General features: G+C 38.5%; 1 protein-coding gene across 2 annotated transcripts in view; it reads right to left on the reverse strand.

The window, feature by feature from the left end:
- Positions 1 to 1,687: 1,687 nt before the first annotated feature.
- Positions 1,688 to 22,393, reverse strand: part of CRAMP1 (cramped chromatin regulator 1) — a 113,872-nt gene continuing 93,166 nt past the window's right edge. For both annotated transcript variants that reach the window (XM_021006624.2, XM_021006623.2), the window contains exons 14-21: positions 16,353 to 16,434; positions 14,803 to 14,907; positions 14,327 to 14,505; positions 11,591 to 11,671; positions 10,467 to 10,698; positions 9,383 to 9,547; positions 7,862 to 8,007; positions 1,688 to 1,991 (exon numbers count right to left, since the gene is read on the reverse strand). In XM_021006624.2, coding sequence (XP_020862283.1) covers positions 1,827 to 1,991; positions 7,862 to 8,007; positions 9,383 to 9,547; positions 10,467 to 10,698; positions 11,591 to 11,671; positions 14,327 to 14,505; positions 14,803 to 14,907; positions 16,353 to 16,434 — 1,155 coding nt within the window. In that variant the 3' untranslated portion in view covers positions 1,688 to 1,826. The remainder of the gene's footprint in view (positions 1,992 to 7,861; positions 8,008 to 9,382; positions 9,548 to 10,466; positions 10,699 to 11,590; positions 11,672 to 14,326; positions 14,506 to 14,802; positions 14,908 to 16,352; positions 16,435 to 22,393) is intronic.

The raw sequence follows: 22,393 nt of genomic DNA on the forward strand, positions 1-22,393 counted from the left end.
AGTAAAACAAACATTTTATTTCTCCTGAAGAAGCCTTAAGTGCTCCCTTACCAGGTACTGGTATAGGCCAAACTACCTATGGATTATATATGTCCAAAAACTGGGCGATCGATCAACTGGGGAGAGAAGAAACCAGACCTAACCAGTAGCTAACAATAGCCTTGAAGGCTACTAGACCTGCCTAAGAATTACTGAGAGGAAGAAATGCTACTCTTACTTTCAACAAAGGTGGGAGTTAATGGCAGAGTAGATAAAAATACTGGACAACAGGCTAAGTAGGTAATAACCTAAAGTTAAATGTGTCAGGTGGATAAAGCCACAGATGACACTGTGGCCAAGGCTGAACTTCATCACATGGATGCCTAAATAGGTTGTGTAAGCAGAGTTGGCTGTTAAGACAGTTGTGGATAGACTTAATAAGTTTACCTGCTATGTGAAGAATTGACTGTAAGAATTTGTAAGACCTCTCTTTACAAAGGACACGGCTTTTGTAAACTAAGGAGCTACCTTATATGAATATAAGCCCTTGTTTTTGAATTCTCTCAAAAGAGATGCTGGGCAAGAGTGAGAGGTGCTCAATGGTCCTGGAAAAGTAAGGAAGGACCAAGCATGTTTATGATAAGGTAACAACATATGCTGAAAGCCAACCAAAAGCAGAAGAAAATTTGATAGAGAAAAATTACTTCATCTAAATTACCCAATTCTTGAAGATCACTGATTTCCTTTCAGATGTCAAACAAAATCCCACCAAATGTGCAAAAGTTTATATAGGCAGAGGTCTTCATCTATAACTGAGCATATGATGCCTTGGGCCACCCTTAAAGAAACTAGTCAAGTGGGAGGGGGAAGAAAATCTAACTTAATTGGGTTTTCTTCTTTAATGGTTCCTAATTCATAAAATAAAAAAGATCTTTTTCTCCCTCAAAAGTTAAAAAAAAAAATCAATGTTATCTGCATAAGACATGATTCTTTACCTGTCCTGTTAAGTCAGCCAAAACCTACAATTAAGGGATTAGAAGAGGTTTGGTGTTTCAATAGAGTTGATGATAGGAAAAATCTTTGCAACAAATTGACATCTATTAAGACCAACATTTCTCCCTCTGCTATCCCACGTACTATAAGGCCTTTATCTGCACTATCACCTGTCCTGGAATGCAATTATAATCACAGAGAGCCCAAGAGATGCTGTGCTGTCTTCCCCAGGGAAGAAGGAATGCATCATGGATTATCGAACTCCCACCACTTTACAGACATAGTAACAGAATGTCAAAGGATTAATCGGAGGAAGGCAGTCATGACTTCGGGAATCCCACCAGTGAGCGTGGCTTAAAATTCTCCAGGACTTAATGGCTATTCCAAGGCACTCTCAACTTCTTCCCTTTAAAAAAGAAAACTTGTAGTTTCTCCTTCAACTGGAATGTTCAATACAACAAATTTAGGTTTTAACATAAGACTAATCTTCGTCTGGACCCCAATACTGACATGAAACTAAGAATATTACATATAGGCAAAAAGTGCCTCAGAAGGGGATTCTCTTACCAACAGTCTTAACTCATGCCATGCCAGAGAACTAGTTCTGATTCTTTCCAACCACATCACTAGCTCTAGCTCCTCTCATGGGAATTCATCTTTAATACTGTTCAGTGATCACTTCCTGGTGTACTACAGATTCCAGGATGCACAGCTGTTCAAATGTTAGAAGATGCTGACTTTATTGAAAATGGGACACTGGGATTTCCCCCTGCAACAGTCAGAAGAACAACTATACTATGTCCATTTGTAACGTGGGTCCATCCTAATTGTGGCCACCACTGTGCTAAGCATGATCACTGTGAGAGGTCACCCACTGGAGGGCCACCTCCACCTCCATCAAAAAGGACCTCCCGACGACTTGACTCAGTGATGGACAATTCCTGGGCAAGGTCATTGAAACGGGAGATATAATCAATGCTGTTTTCATTCATCATGCATACCAGCTGGGAATCCACAACCTGGAAGACACAGAAATGAAGGGAAATATTGCAAGTTAGATAAGTGGGAATCACTGAATTCTAAGTATATAGGGCCTTCCTAAGTTCTGAGACACTTAAGTTCTGAGAGCACTGGATAAATACGATGATAAAAGACTGAGTGATAAGTTCTACCAAGTCAACAAGAATTTATTAGATGTCTACTATGTGCCAGGCAGGCACTGCATATATTTTAACCTTCTGCACAGTTTCTTATAAAGCAGAGTTAGCTAGGATGTACTATGTGGAAAGTGACCTGGCACCTGGCACAGGAAGTAATGTGAATATATTCCCGGACTGTCAAATGTTTCAATACATGACTATCGATGAGTAAAAAAAGAATAAACCCTAAATGGAAGTCATCACTCTTGTTTAAATTACTCAGTATTACCATTGGAAACTATAGTTATTTGTGTGTCTGTCTTACCTCTTAAACTGAGTTGTAAGCTCTTGAGAGAAAGGGAATGGACTTTATATTACCTAACTCCTAGCACAGACCCAAGTATTTGTTGGAAAACTGAGCATCAAGCTTCCAGAGTTCTAACAGACCAATTTTAGAATAATTTTATGATAAGAACTCAGAGCAAGAGCTAAGTGGGCATCTGTGCAGTATTTACATATCTTTATAGCTTGCTTCAGCCCCACTGAACTCTATGGCAAAGAAGAGCACTGCAACAGGAATTATCACCTCTGCAAAACCAGATGCATTTTTAAGTAAGGTAAACCTACTATCACCCTGCCAAGGGAAGTGTTAAGATCAGAGATGAAAGAGATCTTGACAGTCATCTATTCTATTTCTTTCATTTTATACAAATGGGAGACTGAAATCCAGATTAACTGACTTGTAGGAGCTCACATAAGTCTTAAGTAGCAGAATCAGTAAATGAACCCAGGTCTTCAGTTATTAAATCAGGGACTATTCCCACTACAACAAAATGCTGCTCAATTATTCCAAAGGCAGTGAACAATGAGTTTTCTTGCAGCTTAGACTCTTTTGCCTCATTTGGAAAATAAAGGTGTTCTACTAGTGATCTAGCTCTAACATTCCACTTCGTCTGTGAGGACCTTCATGTTGCTCAACTGTGGGATCTGTCCAACAAAGGAACATACCAGAAGTTTCAAGAGTAGATAAAACTTTTTACAAACTGAAAAAAAAATTTATTAAAGCAATGGTCTCCAAACTTTTCTGAACGTATATGCCATCAGTAAAAAATTTTTAAGTGTGCAGCCCCAAGTATATATTTATTTATAAATTAAATAAATGTTGTTTTACTAATAATCATGATATAAAATTACACATGATATAAAATTTTAAAAGGATGAGATAAAGATGAAATTATATTTGTTCTTATAGTCAATAAGGAGCCATTGGAGTCTGAGTTGGAAAGTGGTATGGTAGGACCTGTACTTTAGGGAAATCACTTTGGTCACCATTTTGAAGACAGTCCAGAAAGGAGATTTGAATCCCAGAGACTAATTAAGAGGCTATTGCAATAGTCAATACAAGAGATGGTGAGTGTTTGAACCAGGGTGGTGACTGTGTAAGTAAAGAAAAGAGTAAAGATGCAAGAGATGGGGAAGTAGAAATTGTAAAATCTGATAACTGATCACCTATGTCAGATAAGGAAAAGTGAGATGTCAAAGATGACACCAAGATCAAGCATTTATGTGAATGAAAAAATAGTGCCTTTCACAGAAAGAAGAGTTTAGAAAAGAGGTGGGTTTGGAGGGAAAGATAGGGTAATGAGATCTGTTATCTGCTCATCCCATGCAACTTCCAGGGTCCTTTCCAAAACTAAAAGGGGGCAGAGGCAAGCTGCTAATCACCGGGCACTACCTTGATAAGGCTAAGAGGTAACCTGAAGGGAGAGGGAGAATATATGTTAGAGGGCAGAGGCAGGAATTTTCCCAGTGGCACATAGTCCAGTCAGTGCTTGTAAGAGTTATAACTACTCCCAGGTGACTCCATCTGACTCAGATTACGGGGAGGGTAGGAGTGTGCAGAGTAGAAGAAACAACATACTCAAGTGGGTGGGGCAGAGCACTTGATGATAGGGGTAGGTACCATTCCTAGAGATAAAATCCTTAATTTATAAATCCCAATTGTAGGGAAGGGTGGGATGTTAACTAGCTTCCTACTCATACACCTTGGGGCAGCCCCTGCTTTGGAAACTTAATTAAAGGATTTGAAATGGGGGCAGCTAGGCGGCACAGTGGATAGAGCACTGGCCCTGGAGTCAGGAAGACCTGAGTTCAAATCCGGCTTCAGACAAAACACTTGATACTTACTAGCTGTGTGACCCTGGGCAAGTCACTTCACCCCAATTGCCAAAAACAAAAAAAACCAATGCAATTCCTTTAACAGCCACGTTATGCAATGACTAAGATTGTTAAACTGAACCTTTCTCAGCATTATGAGGATCTAAGACATTTCCAGAGGCCTCAGGATGGATAATGCTGTTCACATCCAAAAAACGAACTATGGAAGTCGAATCGCTATCACTTATTTTTACCTTCTGTTGAGTTTTGTTTCATCTTTCTGATGGTTCTTCCTATTGGTTTTAATTTTTACTTACAACTTCACTATTGTGAAAATATGTTTAATAAGAATGTAAATGTAAAACCTATATCAGATTGTGTGCCATCTTGGGGAGGGTGGGGGGGAGGAAGGGGGAGAAAAATTTTCAACTCAAAAGCATACGGAAAAAATCAAAAAAATTAAATTAAAAAAAAGGATTTGAAATGGTGGATGATTACACAACCTAAATGTACTCAAATGTGGAAGAAAAAAAGAACAAGTAAAAAAGTATTCAAGATCAAGGCAAGGGTACTAAATAAAAATAGTGAAAAGAAAAAGAAAAGCCCAACAATGAGAAAGTATACCTCTGGGGGTGGAGCCAAGATGGCTGAGTAAAAGCAGTGACTTGCTTGAGCTCTCCCCCAAACCCCCCCAAATACCTATAAAAATGGCTCTAAACAAATTATAAAGCAACAGAACCCACAAAAAGACAGAATGAAGCAAATTTCCAGCCCAAGACAACCTGGATGGTTCAACAGAAAGGTATATCGCATCGGGCTGGTAGCAGAGTGCAGTGTGGCATGGGTGCGCAGGCCTCAGAGGACTGAATAGCAGGCAGCTGTGGCAGCTCCCAGACCTCTCAACCCACAAACACCAAAGACAACTTAGAAGATCAGTGGGAAAAGTCTGTTCTGTGGTGCTGAGAGAGGAGCTAGGTCAGAACCACCTCCTGAGCCCAGATCGCAGAGCCCGGGCGCCAGGGCGGTGGCTACATCCTGAGCTTCTGGCCCACAGACTGAGGGGGCATCCAGTGGATGATCAGAGGGGGATTTCAGGGATCTATTTGCCAGTGCTGAGGCAGGAATCTCTTGCTTTGCCTGTGCCTGGATCTGGGTCACAGTTCTGGGCGGTGGTCCTGGGGTGAGAAGGAGCGCTGGCATGGTAGAGCTTGTAGTGGCAGTGAAGAGGAAACCTTCTTCACAGTTCCAGGACAGAAAGGAGTGCTTGTGGTCACTAACAGACCAGAGCACAGGCCAGGAAAGGAGTAAACACCTCGCCCCTTATAATACCAGCTTGCAAGAAGTAAAAATTTACAGGTCCCTACAAGTATCTCTGAGAACAGCTGTATAAACCCCCGAAGCTTGGAACAATACATTCTCCATATTGGAAGCAGATTCTTATCTTAACAAAGAGTTAAAACCTCAAGTAATTGGCTGGGATCATGAACAAGCAGCGAAAAAAGAGTCAGACTATATTATCTTACTTTGGTGACAAAGAAGATCAAAACATACAATAGAAGACGACAAAGTCAAAGCTCCTACATCCAAAGCCTCCAAGAAAAATATGAATCAGTCCCAGGCCTTGGAAGAGCTCAAAAGGGATTTTGAGAAGCAAGTAAGAGAAGTAGAGGAAAAACTGGGAAGAGAAATGAGAGTGATGCAAGAAAATTATGAAAAACAAGTCAACCGCTTGCTAAAGGAGACCCCAAAAAATACTGAAGAAAATAACACCTTAAAAAATAGCCTGACCCAAATGGCAAAAGAGGTCCAAAAAGCCAATGAGGAGAAGAATGCCCTAAAAAGAAAAACTGGCCAAATGGAAAAGGAAGTCCAAAAGATTACTGAAGAAAATACTTCCTTTAAAATTAGAATGGAGCAAATGGAAGCTAATGACTTTATAAGAAATCAAGACACTGTAGAACAAATCCAAAAGAATGAAAAATTAGAAAACAATGTGAAATATCTCATTGGAAAAACAACTGACCTGGAAAATAGATCCAGGAGAATTTAAAAATTATTGGACTATCTGAAAGCCATGATCAAAAAAAGAACCTACACATCATCTTTCAAGAAATTATCAAGGAAAACTGCCCTGATATTTTAGAACCAGAAGGCAAAATAGAAATTGAAAGAATCCAGATCTCCTCCTGAAAGAGATCCCAAAGGAAAACTCCTAGGAATATTGTAGCCAAATTCCAGAGTTCCCAGGTCAAGGAGAAAATATTACAAGCTGCCAGAAAGAAACAATTCAAGTACTGTGGAAACACAATCAGGATAACACAAGATTTAGCAGCTTCTACATTAAAGGACCAGGGCATGGAATATAATATTCCGAGGGCAAAGGAGATAGGATTACAACCAAGAATCACCTACCCAGCAAAACTGAGTATAATCCTTCAGGGGAAAAAATGGTCATTCAGTGAAATAGAGGACTTTCAAGCATTCTTGATGAAAAGACCAGAGCTGAATAGAAAATTTGACTTTCAAATACAAGACTCAAGTGGAACATGAAGAGGTAAACAGGAAAGAGAAATCATAAGAGACTTATTAAGGTTGAACTGTTTACATTCCTGCATGGAAAGATGATATTTATAACTCATGAGACCTTTGTCAGTATTAGGGTAGTTGGAGGGAAAAAATTATATGTAGATAGATAGATAGATAGATAGATAGATAGATAGATAGATAGATAGATAGAGGGCACAGGGTGAGTTGAAGATTAAGGGGTCATATCTGGAGAACAAAATTAAGATGAGGAGATTATACTAGGAGAAGAAGAAAGGGAGAGGTAGAATGGGTAAATTATCTCACAAAAAAACAGAAAAGAAAAGGCTCTTACAGTGGAGGGGAAATGGGGAAGGTGAGAGGGAATGAATGAATCTTATTCTCATAGGATTTGGCTTAAGGAGGGAATAACATACACATTCAATTGGGTATGGAAATCTGTCTTACCCTACAGAAAATAGGGGGGAAGGGGACAAGAGAGCAGGGGGATGATAGAGAGGAGGGCAGATTGGGAAAGGGGTAATCAGAAGCAAATACTTCTGAGGAGGGACATGGTCAAAAAGAAGAATAGAATAAATGGGGGGGTGGGATAGGATTAAGGGAAATAGAGTTAGTTTTTTATAACATGTCTACTATGGAATTGTTTTGCATAACTGCACATGTATAACCTATATTGAGTTGCTTGCCTTTTCAGTGAGGGTGGGTGCGGACGGAGGAAGGGAGAAAATTTGGAACCCAAAGTTTTAAAAAACATGTTTAAAAAAAAGTTTTCACATGCAACCGGGAAATAAGAAATACAGGAAATGGGGTACAGAAGTCTATCCTGCCCTACAGGAAAATAGAAGGGGAAGGGGATAAGAGAAGGGGGCAGAGAGATAGAAGAGAGAGCGGACTAGGGAAAGGGGTATTCAGAATGCATGCCATCTTGGGTGGGGGGAAGGGTGAGATGGAGTGAAAATTTGGAACTCAAAATCTTGTGGAAATATATGTTGAAAACTAAAAATAAATAAATTTATATAAAAATAAAAATAAAAAAAAAGAAAGTATACCTCTGCAACATCAGCTAGTGATCGGGAAACGAATGAGTCCCGAGAGTTTCCATCCAGCAGGCTAGGGCCCAGTAGGGAAGTACCACTGGCAGTCCCAACTGGAGTTGGCAGCATCTTCCGACCCTTCTCTGGTGAGATGAAACTTGCTACATAGTGGAGAGAAGAAAACAAAAATTATTAAATTCTATTTTTCCCAAAACAATGCTGAAAGTTAGAGTATAATGACACAACAATATACTGGTACACTTGATTCCTGACTTGCATATGGCTCAGGTTCAGGACCATTACCATCACCACAGGTCAGTACAGTTCAGTACAGTCAGTGGAAAGTGAAGGGTAGGTGTAATCCCAAATTAATCTCGAGTCCTAGCAGCTCCTACTCATCATTCAGAACTTTCTATTTAAGAATTGTAAAGCAAAGACTGACATGGATGCTAATTCTCATCAATTTGGGGGAGAGAAGGAAGGAAGGGAGGGGAAAGGGAGGGTGGGAACCAACAAAGAAGCATTTATTAAGAGATCAAATTTTTTAAATTTGATTGTCACAACCACCCTGTGAGGTAGGTGCTATTAATATTCCCATTTTATAGTTGAGGAAAATGAGGCAAACAGAAGTTAAGAGACTTGCCCAGAGTCACACGAGAGTAAGTGTCTGAGTCCCCATTTCATCTTTCTGACTCCAAATCCACTATGCCACCTAACTACCTCATGAGACCAATTTAAGATTATTTTGGGATCTGATTTGGGAGCAGGGGCTACTGAGTATTGCCATCTATGCAGCAAAATCACATTTATACACCTAAACCCTATTTTATGTTCAAAGTAAAGTAGAGCAATAGAACAGAAAATTCCATTTCTGTTCTGTTAGTCCTGTATATTTGAATACTGTGCATCCTATCATCTAGTTTGACAGACTGGGGTACAGGGGAGTAAGCTCTGATTTACTGAATATTGAAATCATGCCAAGAACTGCACACAGCTGACAAATAACAGCGTTCCAGCTATGCAGAGGACTACTTGTAAGTAAAATGAACTACTCATTCTGTTATGTGATACTTTTATAAACAAACTAGAAGGCTCATTTCAGGGAAAAAAAAGTCACGAAATACAGATCATTCAAAAAAAAAGTAATACAAAATGGAGACCAAAGTCATGCTCTATCCATAAAAACTTCCAGCACTGGGGCTGCAAGGGAAGGTCTTTGGAAAGGACAGGAACCTCTGGGACCTGCTTCACAACAAATTCTCTAAGGAATAAAAGCATGAACCACAGAGTGCTAAGTAGCTCACTAGGTTCTAGGGAAGGGTTCTTAAAATACAGAGTAGAGCAAAGGCCATAACATGAAATATTTATCCTGATCTATTAAGAATTTCTAGGAAATCAATGTCAAAGGATCACTAATCAAGTAAGTGACCTATGGAAGACAAGAGAAGTTTCTGGCTCAGATGCTTGTTCCTAGGGAAGAATGTTCTCATGGGGGTCAAGGGTTTGAGTTTACTGTAGTCTATTAGAGAAACTCACCAAATAGGCTGCTGAGAGAAGAGTCTGTGGAATCATTGGGGTACCACTGGGGATCATGAGTGGGAGAAGCAATCCAATTCTGCTGAGGGCTGCTGGATGGGGATGGAAGACTTTTGGAGCTGTCACTACCATTCAATTTTGCCGGTGAAAGAGAGACTCCTTCACCTATAAAAGAATATCGTATCATTAAAATTTCAGTTAGAAGAAAAAAATCTGATCTAACCCTTACTATGCTAGCCATAGTAGTTAAAGTCCAATAATGTAAAACAGCATAAACTTCCAAATCAAGACGAACAATATTAACAGAATTAGTAGCACAAACTTCCAAAGGGAAGTTGCAAGGCTCAGAGTTATCTGAAGTTAGCCTGAAGAAGATATCATTTAGTTACTTTAGCAAATACTAACTCTCTAGCTGACATCTAGGAGCGTAGCTAAGTCCAGGAGAACACCAAGCATTAATTTCATCTGACACCACAGTGGGATGAATTGGATTAAGTATTTATTAAGCAACTACTATGTGCCAGGCACTTTGCTAACAGCTTTACAAATATTTATCTCATTTGATCTCTATAATAACCCTGGGAGGTAGGTGCTGTTATGATCCCCATTTTGCAGATGAAAAAACTGGGGCAGACAGAGGTTAAGCGACTTGCCCAGGGCCACAGAGCTAGCAAGTGTCTGAGATAGAATGTGAACTCAAGTCTTCCCGACTCCAGGCCCAGCACTCCATCCACTGCACCCCCGAGGTGCCTCAATCCATGTCCTAATTTCTTCCCCAAGTAAAGACAAAGTAATCAGGTTAAATACATTTAAACACTGACAATTCTGTCTTCTGTTGCCACTGGAAAGAAAACAAGCACAGTGGTCACCCTACTTTCTAGCAGTAATGCTTCCTTCAGGGAATCTAGCAGGATTTTCTGTTTTTCATCTAAATTACTGGCTTCTCAAGAACAAATACCTTTTCAATAAATCTTTGAAAGACCCAGGTAAGAAGTCAGAGACTTACCTATTGTTAAACAATAATATTCCTTTTTAATAGGGAGCAAGAGTTTTCCTGATTCCAAGGAACAGAAGTGTTACTTACTATATTGGCCAGAACTGATAGCAATCTCAATGATGGAGTCACTGATCTGAGTTGAAGGTTCTCCCTGAGATAACACATCCTCAGGGGGTCCAGGAAGGGAAATGTCTAGCAGAGCAGAGACATTGGGTGGAGAAAGACGAGTAGTAGATCCCTCAGATGTAGGAAGGGGAGTAGAGAGGCCATTCTGGAGAGGGGCTTTGGACATTTCAGACAAGGATAGAACAGATGAACCCTGAAGGAAGAAAAATATAAAAATTATCACAGAAATGGGTCAGACAGAATTGAAGAATATGTAATGTGGAGATAAAAAATTCCTAATTCTCAGGTGTAAGACTAAAAATGCTTCAGATATTCTGAAAAAACCTCCAGCCTACGTTGTGGTCATTTATTAATTTCAAGACCCATAGGGAAAGTAAAATTATACCTAGACTCACCTGCTTCTCTCTACTACAGTGAATTTAGGTTCACAGGATCTAAAGCTAGAAGTGAAAGGTCTTTTTGTCCAAAGCAATCTTACAGATGGAGAAGTTGAGGCCTAGAGAAGCCAAATAACTTGCCTACACTCATACTGGCAATAAAGCAACAGAGTCAGCATATGGACTCAGGGCTTGTAGCTCTTTCTACAGAATCACAATGCTTCTGAGAGAGAGCTTGCTTTGCCTTAAGCTACCAGTGAAAGCGAAGAAGTCTAAAGGTAAGGCTGGAACACTTAGGCTCCCAAAAAGCTGTGCTAATAAAAATGTCTTTGGAAACAGCATTCCAATGTCAACCAACCCTAGGCATTCTGCCGGTGTCACCAAGAAAGGAGGCAACTTCATCGGCAAAGGGGTGGTTCTAAGATGGGGGTGAGATGTTGAGTCTACAAATCTATTTGGAGAAAAGAAGGAACTAACAAAAAGAAAAGAAGGCAAGGCCAATGAAGACAATTCCAAATGAGACAAACCCTGACAGGCTGTGTGAACTCTGTTTTACAATTATCCAGGAGACAATAAAACTAGGACCATTAGCTAGACAAACGTCATGGAAGTATTTGGAAGATGAGGACTCCAGGTCTGACATACTTGGGGAGATGAACTCTGGCTTAGTGGCATTGGTTCAGAACCTGCACAATATTTGGACTCTACCTGAAAACTTTGAGTTACAGATTCCTGTTCAGGCCTTGTGGGGATACTGATGAAAGGAACACGGCATCCACTGCTTGTGCCCTAGAAATAGAAAAGGGATAGCGAGAGTTTTCCAGTTATACTTAATAGCAGCTCACATGTATAGGACACTATAGCTTAAAAAGCACAAAAAGCTACAGGTATTTTCACAACCATTTTGTGTATCCTCCTCATCTTACAAATAAAGGAACTTAGTCTGAGAGAGAAAACAACACAGCCACAGTCACAGAACTAGCAAGTGATGAAGTCAGTACTTCCTGACTTGAAGCTTAGTTGGATCTATGTGCTGCTACATACCAGAAATCAGAACTCCGAGGAAACGTTGGTAAATACACCAATTCCTATATAGCAGGAGTTGTCTCATCATTTAAGTGGCTTTCTAAAAACTAAAGTCAGAGAAAGATAAGTCCCATAGTCTGGAGGGGTAGCTCCTGAAACTTCTTTCAAAGTCAGACACCGTCAGGTTACTTCATATTTTACTTGATTGTTTAGATGAAAGAATTCTTTTCCTGCACCAAAAGGCAGCTCATTCAAAGCAGGGTTCAGACTTAGACTCTGCAAGGGAAGTTGGGGCTCCCGTACCTTTTAAAGGTTTTACCTTTTCTAGAAGCTGCTACCTGGGTCCTGTATGGTATGCATTGACAGTCTTAGGAGTTTTATAGCTTTACTCTGCCAAAAGAGGGGGATGGGTGGAAAATCACCTAATTTTAGCAAGAAGAAGAGACCTTGGAGGTTATCCAGTCCAACTTCCTGTCCACATAAGAATACATTCTGCAACATTCCTAATGGGTGCTCATTCCGACTATGCTCTAATACTTTAAAGAATTAGGGTACTAATAAGGCTGTACAACTCCACTGGTTCTAATCTATTCATTACTGCAATACATATCAAGTCTAATACCTTTTCCAAAAGACATTTCAAATATTTCAAGACAGTATGACCTTTTCTAGGTTGTACCTTCGCCAGATCAAATGTTCCTAATTCCTTCAAATGAACCTAGAACCTCAGAGTTAGAAAGGATCCTGCAAGAAGCATAAATCCCCTCTGATATAATCTGCCTTTGCTTAAATGCCTACAAGTCTAACCATCCATTGCTGTTTGTTTGTTTTGGGTTTTTCTGTGAGGCAACTGGGGTTAAGTAACTAGCCCCGGGTCACATAACTAGTGAGTATCACTGTCTAAGGCCGGATTTGAAACTAAGGTCCTCCTGATTCCAAGCCAATGCTCTATCCACTGTGCTACCTAGCTGCCTCTCATTGCTGCTTTTTTAACAATCTAATTGTGAAGAATTTTTTTCCCCCTTATGCTGAAATGAAAAATGCCTCCTTATAATCACTTTCTTCTGGAGCTGTGCATGACTAAAATACAAACCTTTCCCCATATAACCACTTCAAATAACTATCATATTGCCCCTCTAGCTCATCTTCTTGGGGCTAAAAACACCCCTGGCTCCTGTAACCAATCTTTAACACACCGAATATCTCTTTATATTTTAGGTATGTTCCAACTTATCAAATCCATCTTAAGACATGGTGCTCTTTCTATGATAGGAAGCTTAGGTATAAAGAAGAGTAGAGAAAATGAACCTCTCTCTCCTTCATCACAGAGGTCAGGGACTAAGAGAATGTACAATACTCCAGATGCCATCATATAGAATAGGGATGAGCAAACTACAGCCTGAGAGTCAAATCTAGTCAGCCTCTTGAGTTAAAAAAAAAAAAGGCATTTACATTTTAAAATACAATAAAATTTCACAAGGACCATACTTTGCTGACCCCCTAATACAGGTGATGTGGTAACTTTTGCTGGAAAAAAAATTTTTTTTTGTTAATTTGTTAGAAGAGATGGCTTGCTGGTTATGGGAGGTGGAAAGTAAATATTCAAAAATAAATGTGATGTGAAAGGAAATTGTTACGAATAAAAATTGTGTTAAAAAACCACTGCAGAGTAAGTGAATACACATTTGGTGTGGCCTGACTGGTACAGAGCAGTGATTTGGACATTACATTTGCATTAATGGACCTAAGATCACTGGCTCTTGGCAGTCACATCACATTACTGACTTGTATTTCGTTTATAGTCAAGTGTCTAAATATGTCTCTCACACAAGTGCAGATAATAATTCCTATTATGTCTGTATACTTGGCTGACTATTCCAACTGGATTTATATGGATTCTCATTATATTACTCAGTATATTTTTATCCTTCGTACCTTTGTGTGTTTTAGAAATTTGATGCGCATAACATTTAGTTTTTAAGTCAGTGGCAAAATACTAGGCACAGAGTAAAAGATAGAACCCTAAACCATTCCTTACCTTTAGTGACCTCTAATTACATCTAGGCTGACATCTATCCATTTAATAAACATCTGAGTACAGCTGTTAGAATCAGTGGCAAATCAACATATTTAAAGCATTTATAACATACTTATACCATCATCCAGCTCAACTGTCACCATCTTGTCCTCAAGAATTCCATGGTCTACCTCATGTTGGTTTTTAATTCTCTCAATGTCACAGATGCCTACCTGGCGAAATGCCAGTTAGTCAATATCTCTTAAAATATGGCATACAAAATTAAATGCAATATAATCATTATATCACAGGTTTTAATGTAGGCTCTACCACCTTACAGAAAATGGCAATACTCTCCATAATTTCTGTGACAAATAAAGATACATGTTACTGATACAAACCCCCATAGCTGATATGGCGTCCCCATTCTGATGTGAGCTAGCCAAGTTTTGCCCTGTCACTGTGGCTGTCACTTCCTCCGAAGGCAACTGTGTTATCCCAGGCAAACCCTCAGTATCCAGGACAGGGAGTGGGCTCCCAGGGATAATACCAGCACTTTTAGCTGCCAAGTCAATGGCACCTAGAGACAAAGAGACATAGGATGATAATAATAAGGCTTCCTCTAAATAAGTAGTTGCATATCCCATGCTGAGACCATAAAAATATCCTATCTAACCCAATTTTCAACTGAAAAGTCAACAGATTACATATTTTTCCTTCCAAGGCTTTAGGAGATATATATATATATATATATATATATATATATATATATATATATAAAGATTTGAGAAGGGAGAAGAAAAGAACACTGAAAAGTGTCACTCAGAAGTGTGGGGTTGGCTACAAGTTCACCTCATGCTTAGCCACGGAAACTTACTGGACAGGTGATTAGCAGCCTGGGCTGGAAGAACCTTGGGCACAATAGGTCGAGACAAAGCAGCTTTGGTCAGAGAGGACTGGATTGGCCGAAATGACCCTCTCCCTATAAGATGGGGAAAAAAATGAATTTCTAGGATGCACACATGTATTTATAATTTTTTTATTCCTATGCTCATTTCACTACCCAATGCACACAGAATAGCAGATTTATCCCCATATTTTCACTGCCCACAGCCTTCACTACGAGATTTCAGTCTAGTCAGATATTATCAAGTATTCTAAATTGCCACTGCCCACAGAAGGTAGCAATGATTCTTGGGTTAGAAAAAGTACAAAGAAGGGCTAGATTAGCTGTTTGGTCAAGGAGGAACAAAGGCTCAGCAAAACTACAAAATGTGACAGTACATGACAATAATGAAAACTATAGGGTTTATTTGTGGATATCATGGGATCAAAACTATTCAAATGGCAGCAAAGCACATGAGGTAAGAAATGAGCAATTCAAAGACCAGTGGACAAAATATAAGTCAAGGAAGCAATTTCCCTCTTTGAACATTACAGTACATTTCCTGATAATAATTTCTACTAATAAAAGTTAGTTTAATCCTGCTCAATTCCCTGGGGTTTATAGAGTTATGTGTGGGAAAACAAAAGAGAAACAAAAGAAAACAAAAGTTAGCTCTGCTATAACGCTTATTTTGAAAAGGCAAAATTTACTCTAACACAAATGATACATTAGGGAATGATCTGAGCATAGCATGAATTTTGTATTTATTTTTATGCTTTATTTCATCCAGGAGAAACAGTGACAGAACAAAGAAAACTGGACCACTTCACAATAACTCAGAAGTTGCAACCTTTCAACACCCCCTTCCACGAGGAAACTTCAAGTATTTTTCAAGGTAAAGGTCCTTATTTATTGTATATTTTCAGGTGCAATAGGAGCTAATGGCTGAGGAGAACTCTTGACCTTCCTCTCCACCCCTTCCCCACTTTCCACCATGGCCAAGGTCCCCCTCCTTCTCACCAGGAACTGGGATGCAGGCCAAGCCCAAGGCCTCAGACAGTGCAACTATTTATTGCAGTATTTATGATTTTAACTACTTAATGTGTATAAAACATTACTATGATTTTTAGGTTCTTTTTTTTTTTTTAACATGTCACTGATGAATTTTTTTGAGTCTTGTGTCCCAACTCCAATTTCAACAGACGTCCTTGGTTTTTATTGCTCAATTTTACATAGTTCAGTGACTTTTAGAAAATCTTGTGGAGTTATAGCAGAACTAATCATTTACAAAAAGAAGCCTGAAAAGTGAACTACAGCTATCATCCACAATAAGCAAGCAATATACAACAGTACAGATTACAAGCTCCTCCCCAAAGATAAGAGTATTAAATAGTATTTCAAATGCATTTCAAACATGGAAATTAATTTATACACAACATAGTAAATATCAATTCTTTCATGCCAGGTACGCCTGTAAGCCATATTAAGGAAAATCACAGGTAAATTTAAGTGGAGGGGTTGTGGGAACCACAAGCACTGACCTGTTATAGAAGAATTTGACATGATAGAAAAAGAACACACATTATGGGATGGATTTCCTGATGGTCTAGGGAGCAGTGTTCTCTAAGGAGAAGAAGAAAATGGCACAGATATAAGGAGTCACATTCATTTACAAGAGACTTGTTCAAAATAAACATGCTAAATAAAATGTGGTTGAGCATTATAAAACAAAGTTTCCTTTTTAAGGATGCTATGAAACAAGAAATTAATGAAACTTCTGAGCAAGTCTCAGACCCTTTTATCTACAAGTTTCAAACTATGAACAATAAATACCATAACATATATTTTCTGATCCTCACTGGAATCAATTCACAGGGTCTGCTTTCAAATAGGTTTGGGCTACTTTCTTAATTCCCGAAATAGTAGGAAGGTAGAACAATGATAATCACCAAGTACACAGATACTGGGAAAAATGAATAATATTAAAGGTCTCTGAGATGTTCCTATATTCATTCATTTAACAAACATTTATTCTGGGCCTAATTGTATAAGGTCTTATGTTTAGACAAAGATAAATAACAGATTCCTATTCTCAAGAGTTAAATTAGCTTTGTATATAAACACATACAGTTATACACATATATAGACACAAATAAATATAATATAAAGTAGAAAGTGATAAGAGCATTGGAGAGAGGAAGGGAATTGGGAAAGATTTAATTGAGGGGCGGTAGCATTAGAATTTGCGTAGAAGGATAGGTAGAGTTCAACATTTAGAGATTTTGGGGAGGGGAAATGATTAGTAGAATTCCAGGAAGATGGGAAAAACTGAGTAAAGCTATTTAGGCTAGAAACTGACGGATGAATCCAGGCAATGCTAAATATTTTACAAGGAACAAGAAAGGGCAAAAGTACGAGAGAGGGACAGAAAGAAAGATAGAGATGGAGTAATATGATAAAGTACCTTGAATATGGTAGTTAAGGGATATGTATAGATCTTATTAAAAAGTATGCAATAAGGGACAACTGAAGTCATCTTGTGATCAACAGAATGAGCTGATTAGAGGTATGAATTACAAAAATTAGTGTGGCAGTAGAAATGAAAAAAAAGATGTAGGTTAAAAGACCAACTGTAATATTTAATTGGTCTTTTAACCTCTAAGTATTACAATAGCTAGGCCTAGAGGTAATGAGAGTAATACTTAGGTTAGGGTCAGTGGAAAGGAGAAAAAAGATTTTAAAAGCAGAATTGAGTGGCAAAGAATTGGAAATTGAGAGGATGCCCATCAATTGGGGAATGGCTGAGCAAGTTGTGGTATATGAATGTAATGGAATACTACTGTGCTATAAGAAATGATGAACAGGCTAACTTCAGAAAAACATGGACAGACTTATATGGTCTGATGCTGAGTGAAGTGAGCAGAACCAAGAGGACTTTGTACACAATAACAGCCACGTTATGCCATGACTAATATTGTTAAACTGAACCCTTCTCAGCATTAGAAGGATCTAAGACATCTCCAGAGGACTCAGGATGGAAAATGCTGTCCACAAACAAAGAAAGAACTATGGAAGTCGAATCGCTATCACTTATTTTTACCTTCTGTTGAGTTTTATTCCATCTTTCTGATGGTTCCTCCTGTTGGTTTTAATTTTTACTTATAACTTCACTAATGTGAAAATACGTTTAATAGGAATGTAAATGTAAAGCCGTTTTGGGGAGGGTGGGGGGAGGAAGGGGGAGAAAAATTTTCAACTCAAAAGCATATGGAAGTGATTGTGATAAATCAAAATAAATTAATAAAATTTAAAGAATAAATAAATAAAAATTTAAAAAAAGAAACAAAGAAAAAAAAGAAAGCAGAATTGATCGATCAGGGCCTGGTACCTGATTAGATACAGGGAAAGGGGGCAATAGTCACCAATGAGTGAGAAGGCTAAGAAATGAATTTCAAGGGTGTAATCATGGGACCCAGAACAGACTGGCGGCAGCTCAACTACCAGAAAGAGGAACTGTGAGGCAGAACACCCATCCTCTCAGCTAGGTGTCATGCTAATCTGAGCAGTGTGACAACATGGACAGAATGCTGGACGTGGTATTCAAAGATCATGAAGACGATCATGAATCCTCGTAATGTCACCTGTCACTCAGAGGTTGTATGACCATGGCCAACCCACCATGCTCCTCTGGGCCTCAGTTTTAATACTTTGCAAATACTACTGGGTGAATGTACTAGAAGACAGTTCACTAAAATCTCACTACCAACAACAGCATGATTGTGACAGGACCCAGAAGAATGGATACAAATAAGTGGCTGTGAGGGCTATTGTACCCACCTGAACACAAAAAGTTTCTGCTTACACGGGAGCTTATTCTCTTTACTGAGAAATGTGGGCATGGGAAGCAAAGTACACGTACACACACACACACTCACACACTCTCTCTCTCTCTCAGAGCATTACTTTTTTTGTAGATAAAGAATTGAAAATAAAAGATACCTAAATGATTGGGGAACCATTACCACTCAACAGACTAAACTGAATCTATGATTTCATTGGTATAGAGAACTACCAGATGAGGAAACCCCCTATACCAATTCTGGCTGGCTTCTTCCCTTAAACTTCTTAGAGAAATGCCTCCAGCGCTGAGAGGTTAAGTGACTTTCCTATGGCCAAATAGCCAGTGTGTGTGTTAGTCTCCCTTATTTCAAGGAACTTTATCTATGTAATCCTTTCTTTCAAAGGAATACCACTGTATAATAAGAAAAGACAGATGTGAAGACTTCAGAAAGTCACACTGAAAACTTGTATAAACTAATGTAGAGCAAAGAAAGCAGAACCAGAAGAATAATTTGCACAGCAATCACAATAATGTAAATGAAAATGTTGGGGAAACATGCTAACACACCCAACTAACCAAAAGTGGAACAGCCTGCCTGAAGAGGTGGTGAATTCTACCTTCACTGAAGGCGTATACAACATCAGGATAAATACTTCTCAGGTATATATACTGAGGATTGCTTTCTGATATGGCATGGCTTAGATGTTTGCTGAAGCCCATTCTAACTCTGAAATTCTGTGACTAAAAACAGTGTTATCCCTAGCATGGATTTTGACTTAGTGTATTTGTCACTTCCAGCTGCTGTTCCTGACTTCATTTTCTTAAGGGAATTTCTATTTCCTCACCTGGTGAATAGAATAGATGATAACGTCCCTTGGGAACAGCTAGGTCTCTTCAAGGTTCACCTCAGGTGGAATCTTACATGAAGCCTTTCTGTGGACGCGTTAGGCCACTTGAGCCCATTTAACATTATTCTGCATTCACTACCTGGATACTTACTCCATTTATAGAGCATTTCTTAAAAAAGTTTAACTTCCATCAAACCGTCACAACAAAACCCTGAAATGTCCATTCCTTGAAGGCAACAGCTATTTTTATCTCAGTATCCCTTAGCACAATGCTTTGCACACAGTAGGCACTTAACACGTGCTGAGTTGAAGTAATGAGTTCAAATGTGTGTATGTATATACCACATGTATGTATGTACATATCACACACATACACTGACTGATGATTAGAAATACTGGCAACTCTGTCCAATTTTGTATCTGTTTAACAACAACAACAACTACCAACAAATACACACATTAAGGTTTGCAAGGTGCTTTCTTTACAACAACCTTTTGAAATGACAAAATTTACCTATGGTCACATACTTGTTAAGTGGCTTTAGTAGGATTGAAACTCAGGTATCCTGACTCCAACTCTAGCACCTATCCACTATGATTCTCCGTCTGCTTTCACCTCTAACTGCTTTTAAAATGAACTGTTATCATCCAGAACATTATCTTTACTTTCAATCTTTACTTTCAAGTGTTTTCCCTGTTTGGAGACATGATGGGACAGATCTATGTATTAAAACTGAGCCTTACACTCTGAATCACCATGTCTCTGCCTGAAAGGAGGTCAAGTATTTACTGCCAGAAGCAGTTTTTCGGCTCCATTTGGTGGTGAACATTTTATTGGGAGTTAAACTTCTCAAAGAAATTATTATGATCAGAATGAGTGCCTTTACTTTTCTCCATGTCCCATTATTCCTAAACAAAAAGGTTAGGCTATTGCTACTGTAACTCAATTACATAATCATTTATTATATGGATAGAACACAGGGTAGTTTTGAGGCCTGAATAAGATAACATATACAAAGAAATTTGCAAATTTTCAAGTGCTATGAAAATGTCAAATTTTCAAGTGCAACATAAATGTTACTAGAAATATTTATAATACAAGTCCTTTACTCATTTTTCATGCAGCCCATTTTCCTACTGCTAAGAAGAATAATATTAAAATGATCCTAGTCAGATAGTCAGGGAAGAAAATCCTAGACCTCCAAACTAATTCTCAAGTAGCTCTTTCTCTTAAATATGAGCAAATTCTTCCCTTGGTAGAACCACAGAGATGCACCTAATTTTTATGTAAGGATGTACTACTAAAAAATTTGCACAAATAGAATTTCTGTAAATCGAATAAAGTTGTAAGTACAAGAAATGTATTAGTTGAAGGAATCTTATGGTGGAACCTTTTATAAAATGAAGAGTAATCCCCTAAAATTTAGTGGTTCTTAAGAGGGGAGAAGTGAATTTATTTTCAAAAAATATTCCAATAAATATTCCAATATCAATAAATATTTTGATAAATGTGTTTCAATATCAATATATTTAGTTTCCTTTGCAATCCTGTGTATTTTACTTTATGACTTTAAAAACATTATCCTGAGAAGGGGTCCACAGGCTTCACCAGACTACCAAAAGAGTCCGTGACACAAAAAAGGCTAAGAACCCTTTCTTTAAATGGTCTGTTTCTAATATTCAAATTTTCAAAATACCCAACATTTATACAGTGTTCTGATATATGCAAAACAGCATGTATATGCATATGTACACACATAAGGGTATACATAAATACATATGCTGGCTGTGAGCAGGCTGCAACAAAGAAGAAGTAAAAAAGATGTCATCAAGGAATTATGTAACGTGAAGAAAAAATGGGATGCTCCCACAGGATAACAAGTAGATAGTCACAATGCTTCAGTCATATGTCTGGCAGGAGGAGACAAGAAAAGCCCAGTGTGTGCCTGGAACTCTGTGGCAAGCTCCTGGGAGGATATGGACAAGAGTCACATGGGATGGGAAGATATAGTGGGGCTGAAATCTGCACCACTGGAGGAAGTTCTAGTGCATTTCCATTTGTGTTTTAGAGACAATCTAGAAAACTATTATTTTTAGCCTTCTTCCCAATTTTCTGTCAACATGACTGCAGAAACCAAAGAGGTCATAGGAGAACAGGTGTTGGCCTAGAAGGGACCTCATAGGCTATGTAATTCAGCCTCTTGATTTTGTGGATGAGGAAAGTGAAGGGCAGAGACTTTATGTGGCATGCCCTACTACTCCATAGGCAGTAAGGGTCCAAGCCTGAGGATCATTGTTTTTTTTTTGGCTCAAAAGTTGTTGTGGCCAAAGAATCCATCCTCTAGTAAGCAGACAAACTGCTAAAAGCAGATACAGTATCAGAGATAAGAGTGCTGAGTCCTGTGGAATCTCCCAGCACAACAAACTCACCAGAACCTTGGGCTCTCAATAGCCTTTGACGACCTGGAGCTACTTTCACACCACCATGAGAAATCAGAAGATGCCTTCTGCCATTATATAACCTCAATAAAACATTAGTCTAAAAAGTTCCATATGAAGAATATAAGAAAATGTGGGAATATATGAAATCATAAGGCATGAAGAAAACAAAATTAGCAATATGAAATGCACATTCACTATATGTGGGCAAAAAAAGAAGTATAAGAGAACCCAAGTACACAGAAGAAAAACAAATCAAAGCACAGTGAAAAAGACAGTTATAACTTTTTTAAAGTATACATTTTAATCTACACATGGAGTTTAATGCTTTATTTCGGATTTGAATTCTCAATGTAATTATTCATATTTTGAGATTCCTACATTTGTATTAAGATTTTTTAATAGGTTTAAGTTATTACTCTTCTAATAGAAATAATTGTAAAGCTCAGTTAAT

The sequence above is a fragment of the Phascolarctos cinereus genome, unplaced genomic scaffold, assembly GCF_003287225.1.
Source record: "Phascolarctos cinereus isolate Bilbo 61053 unplaced genomic scaffold, phaCin_HiC Scaffold_4;HRSCAF=312, whole genome shotgun sequence".
Lineage (NCBI taxonomy): Eukaryota > Metazoa > Chordata > Mammalia > Diprotodontia > Phascolarctidae > Phascolarctos > Phascolarctos cinereus.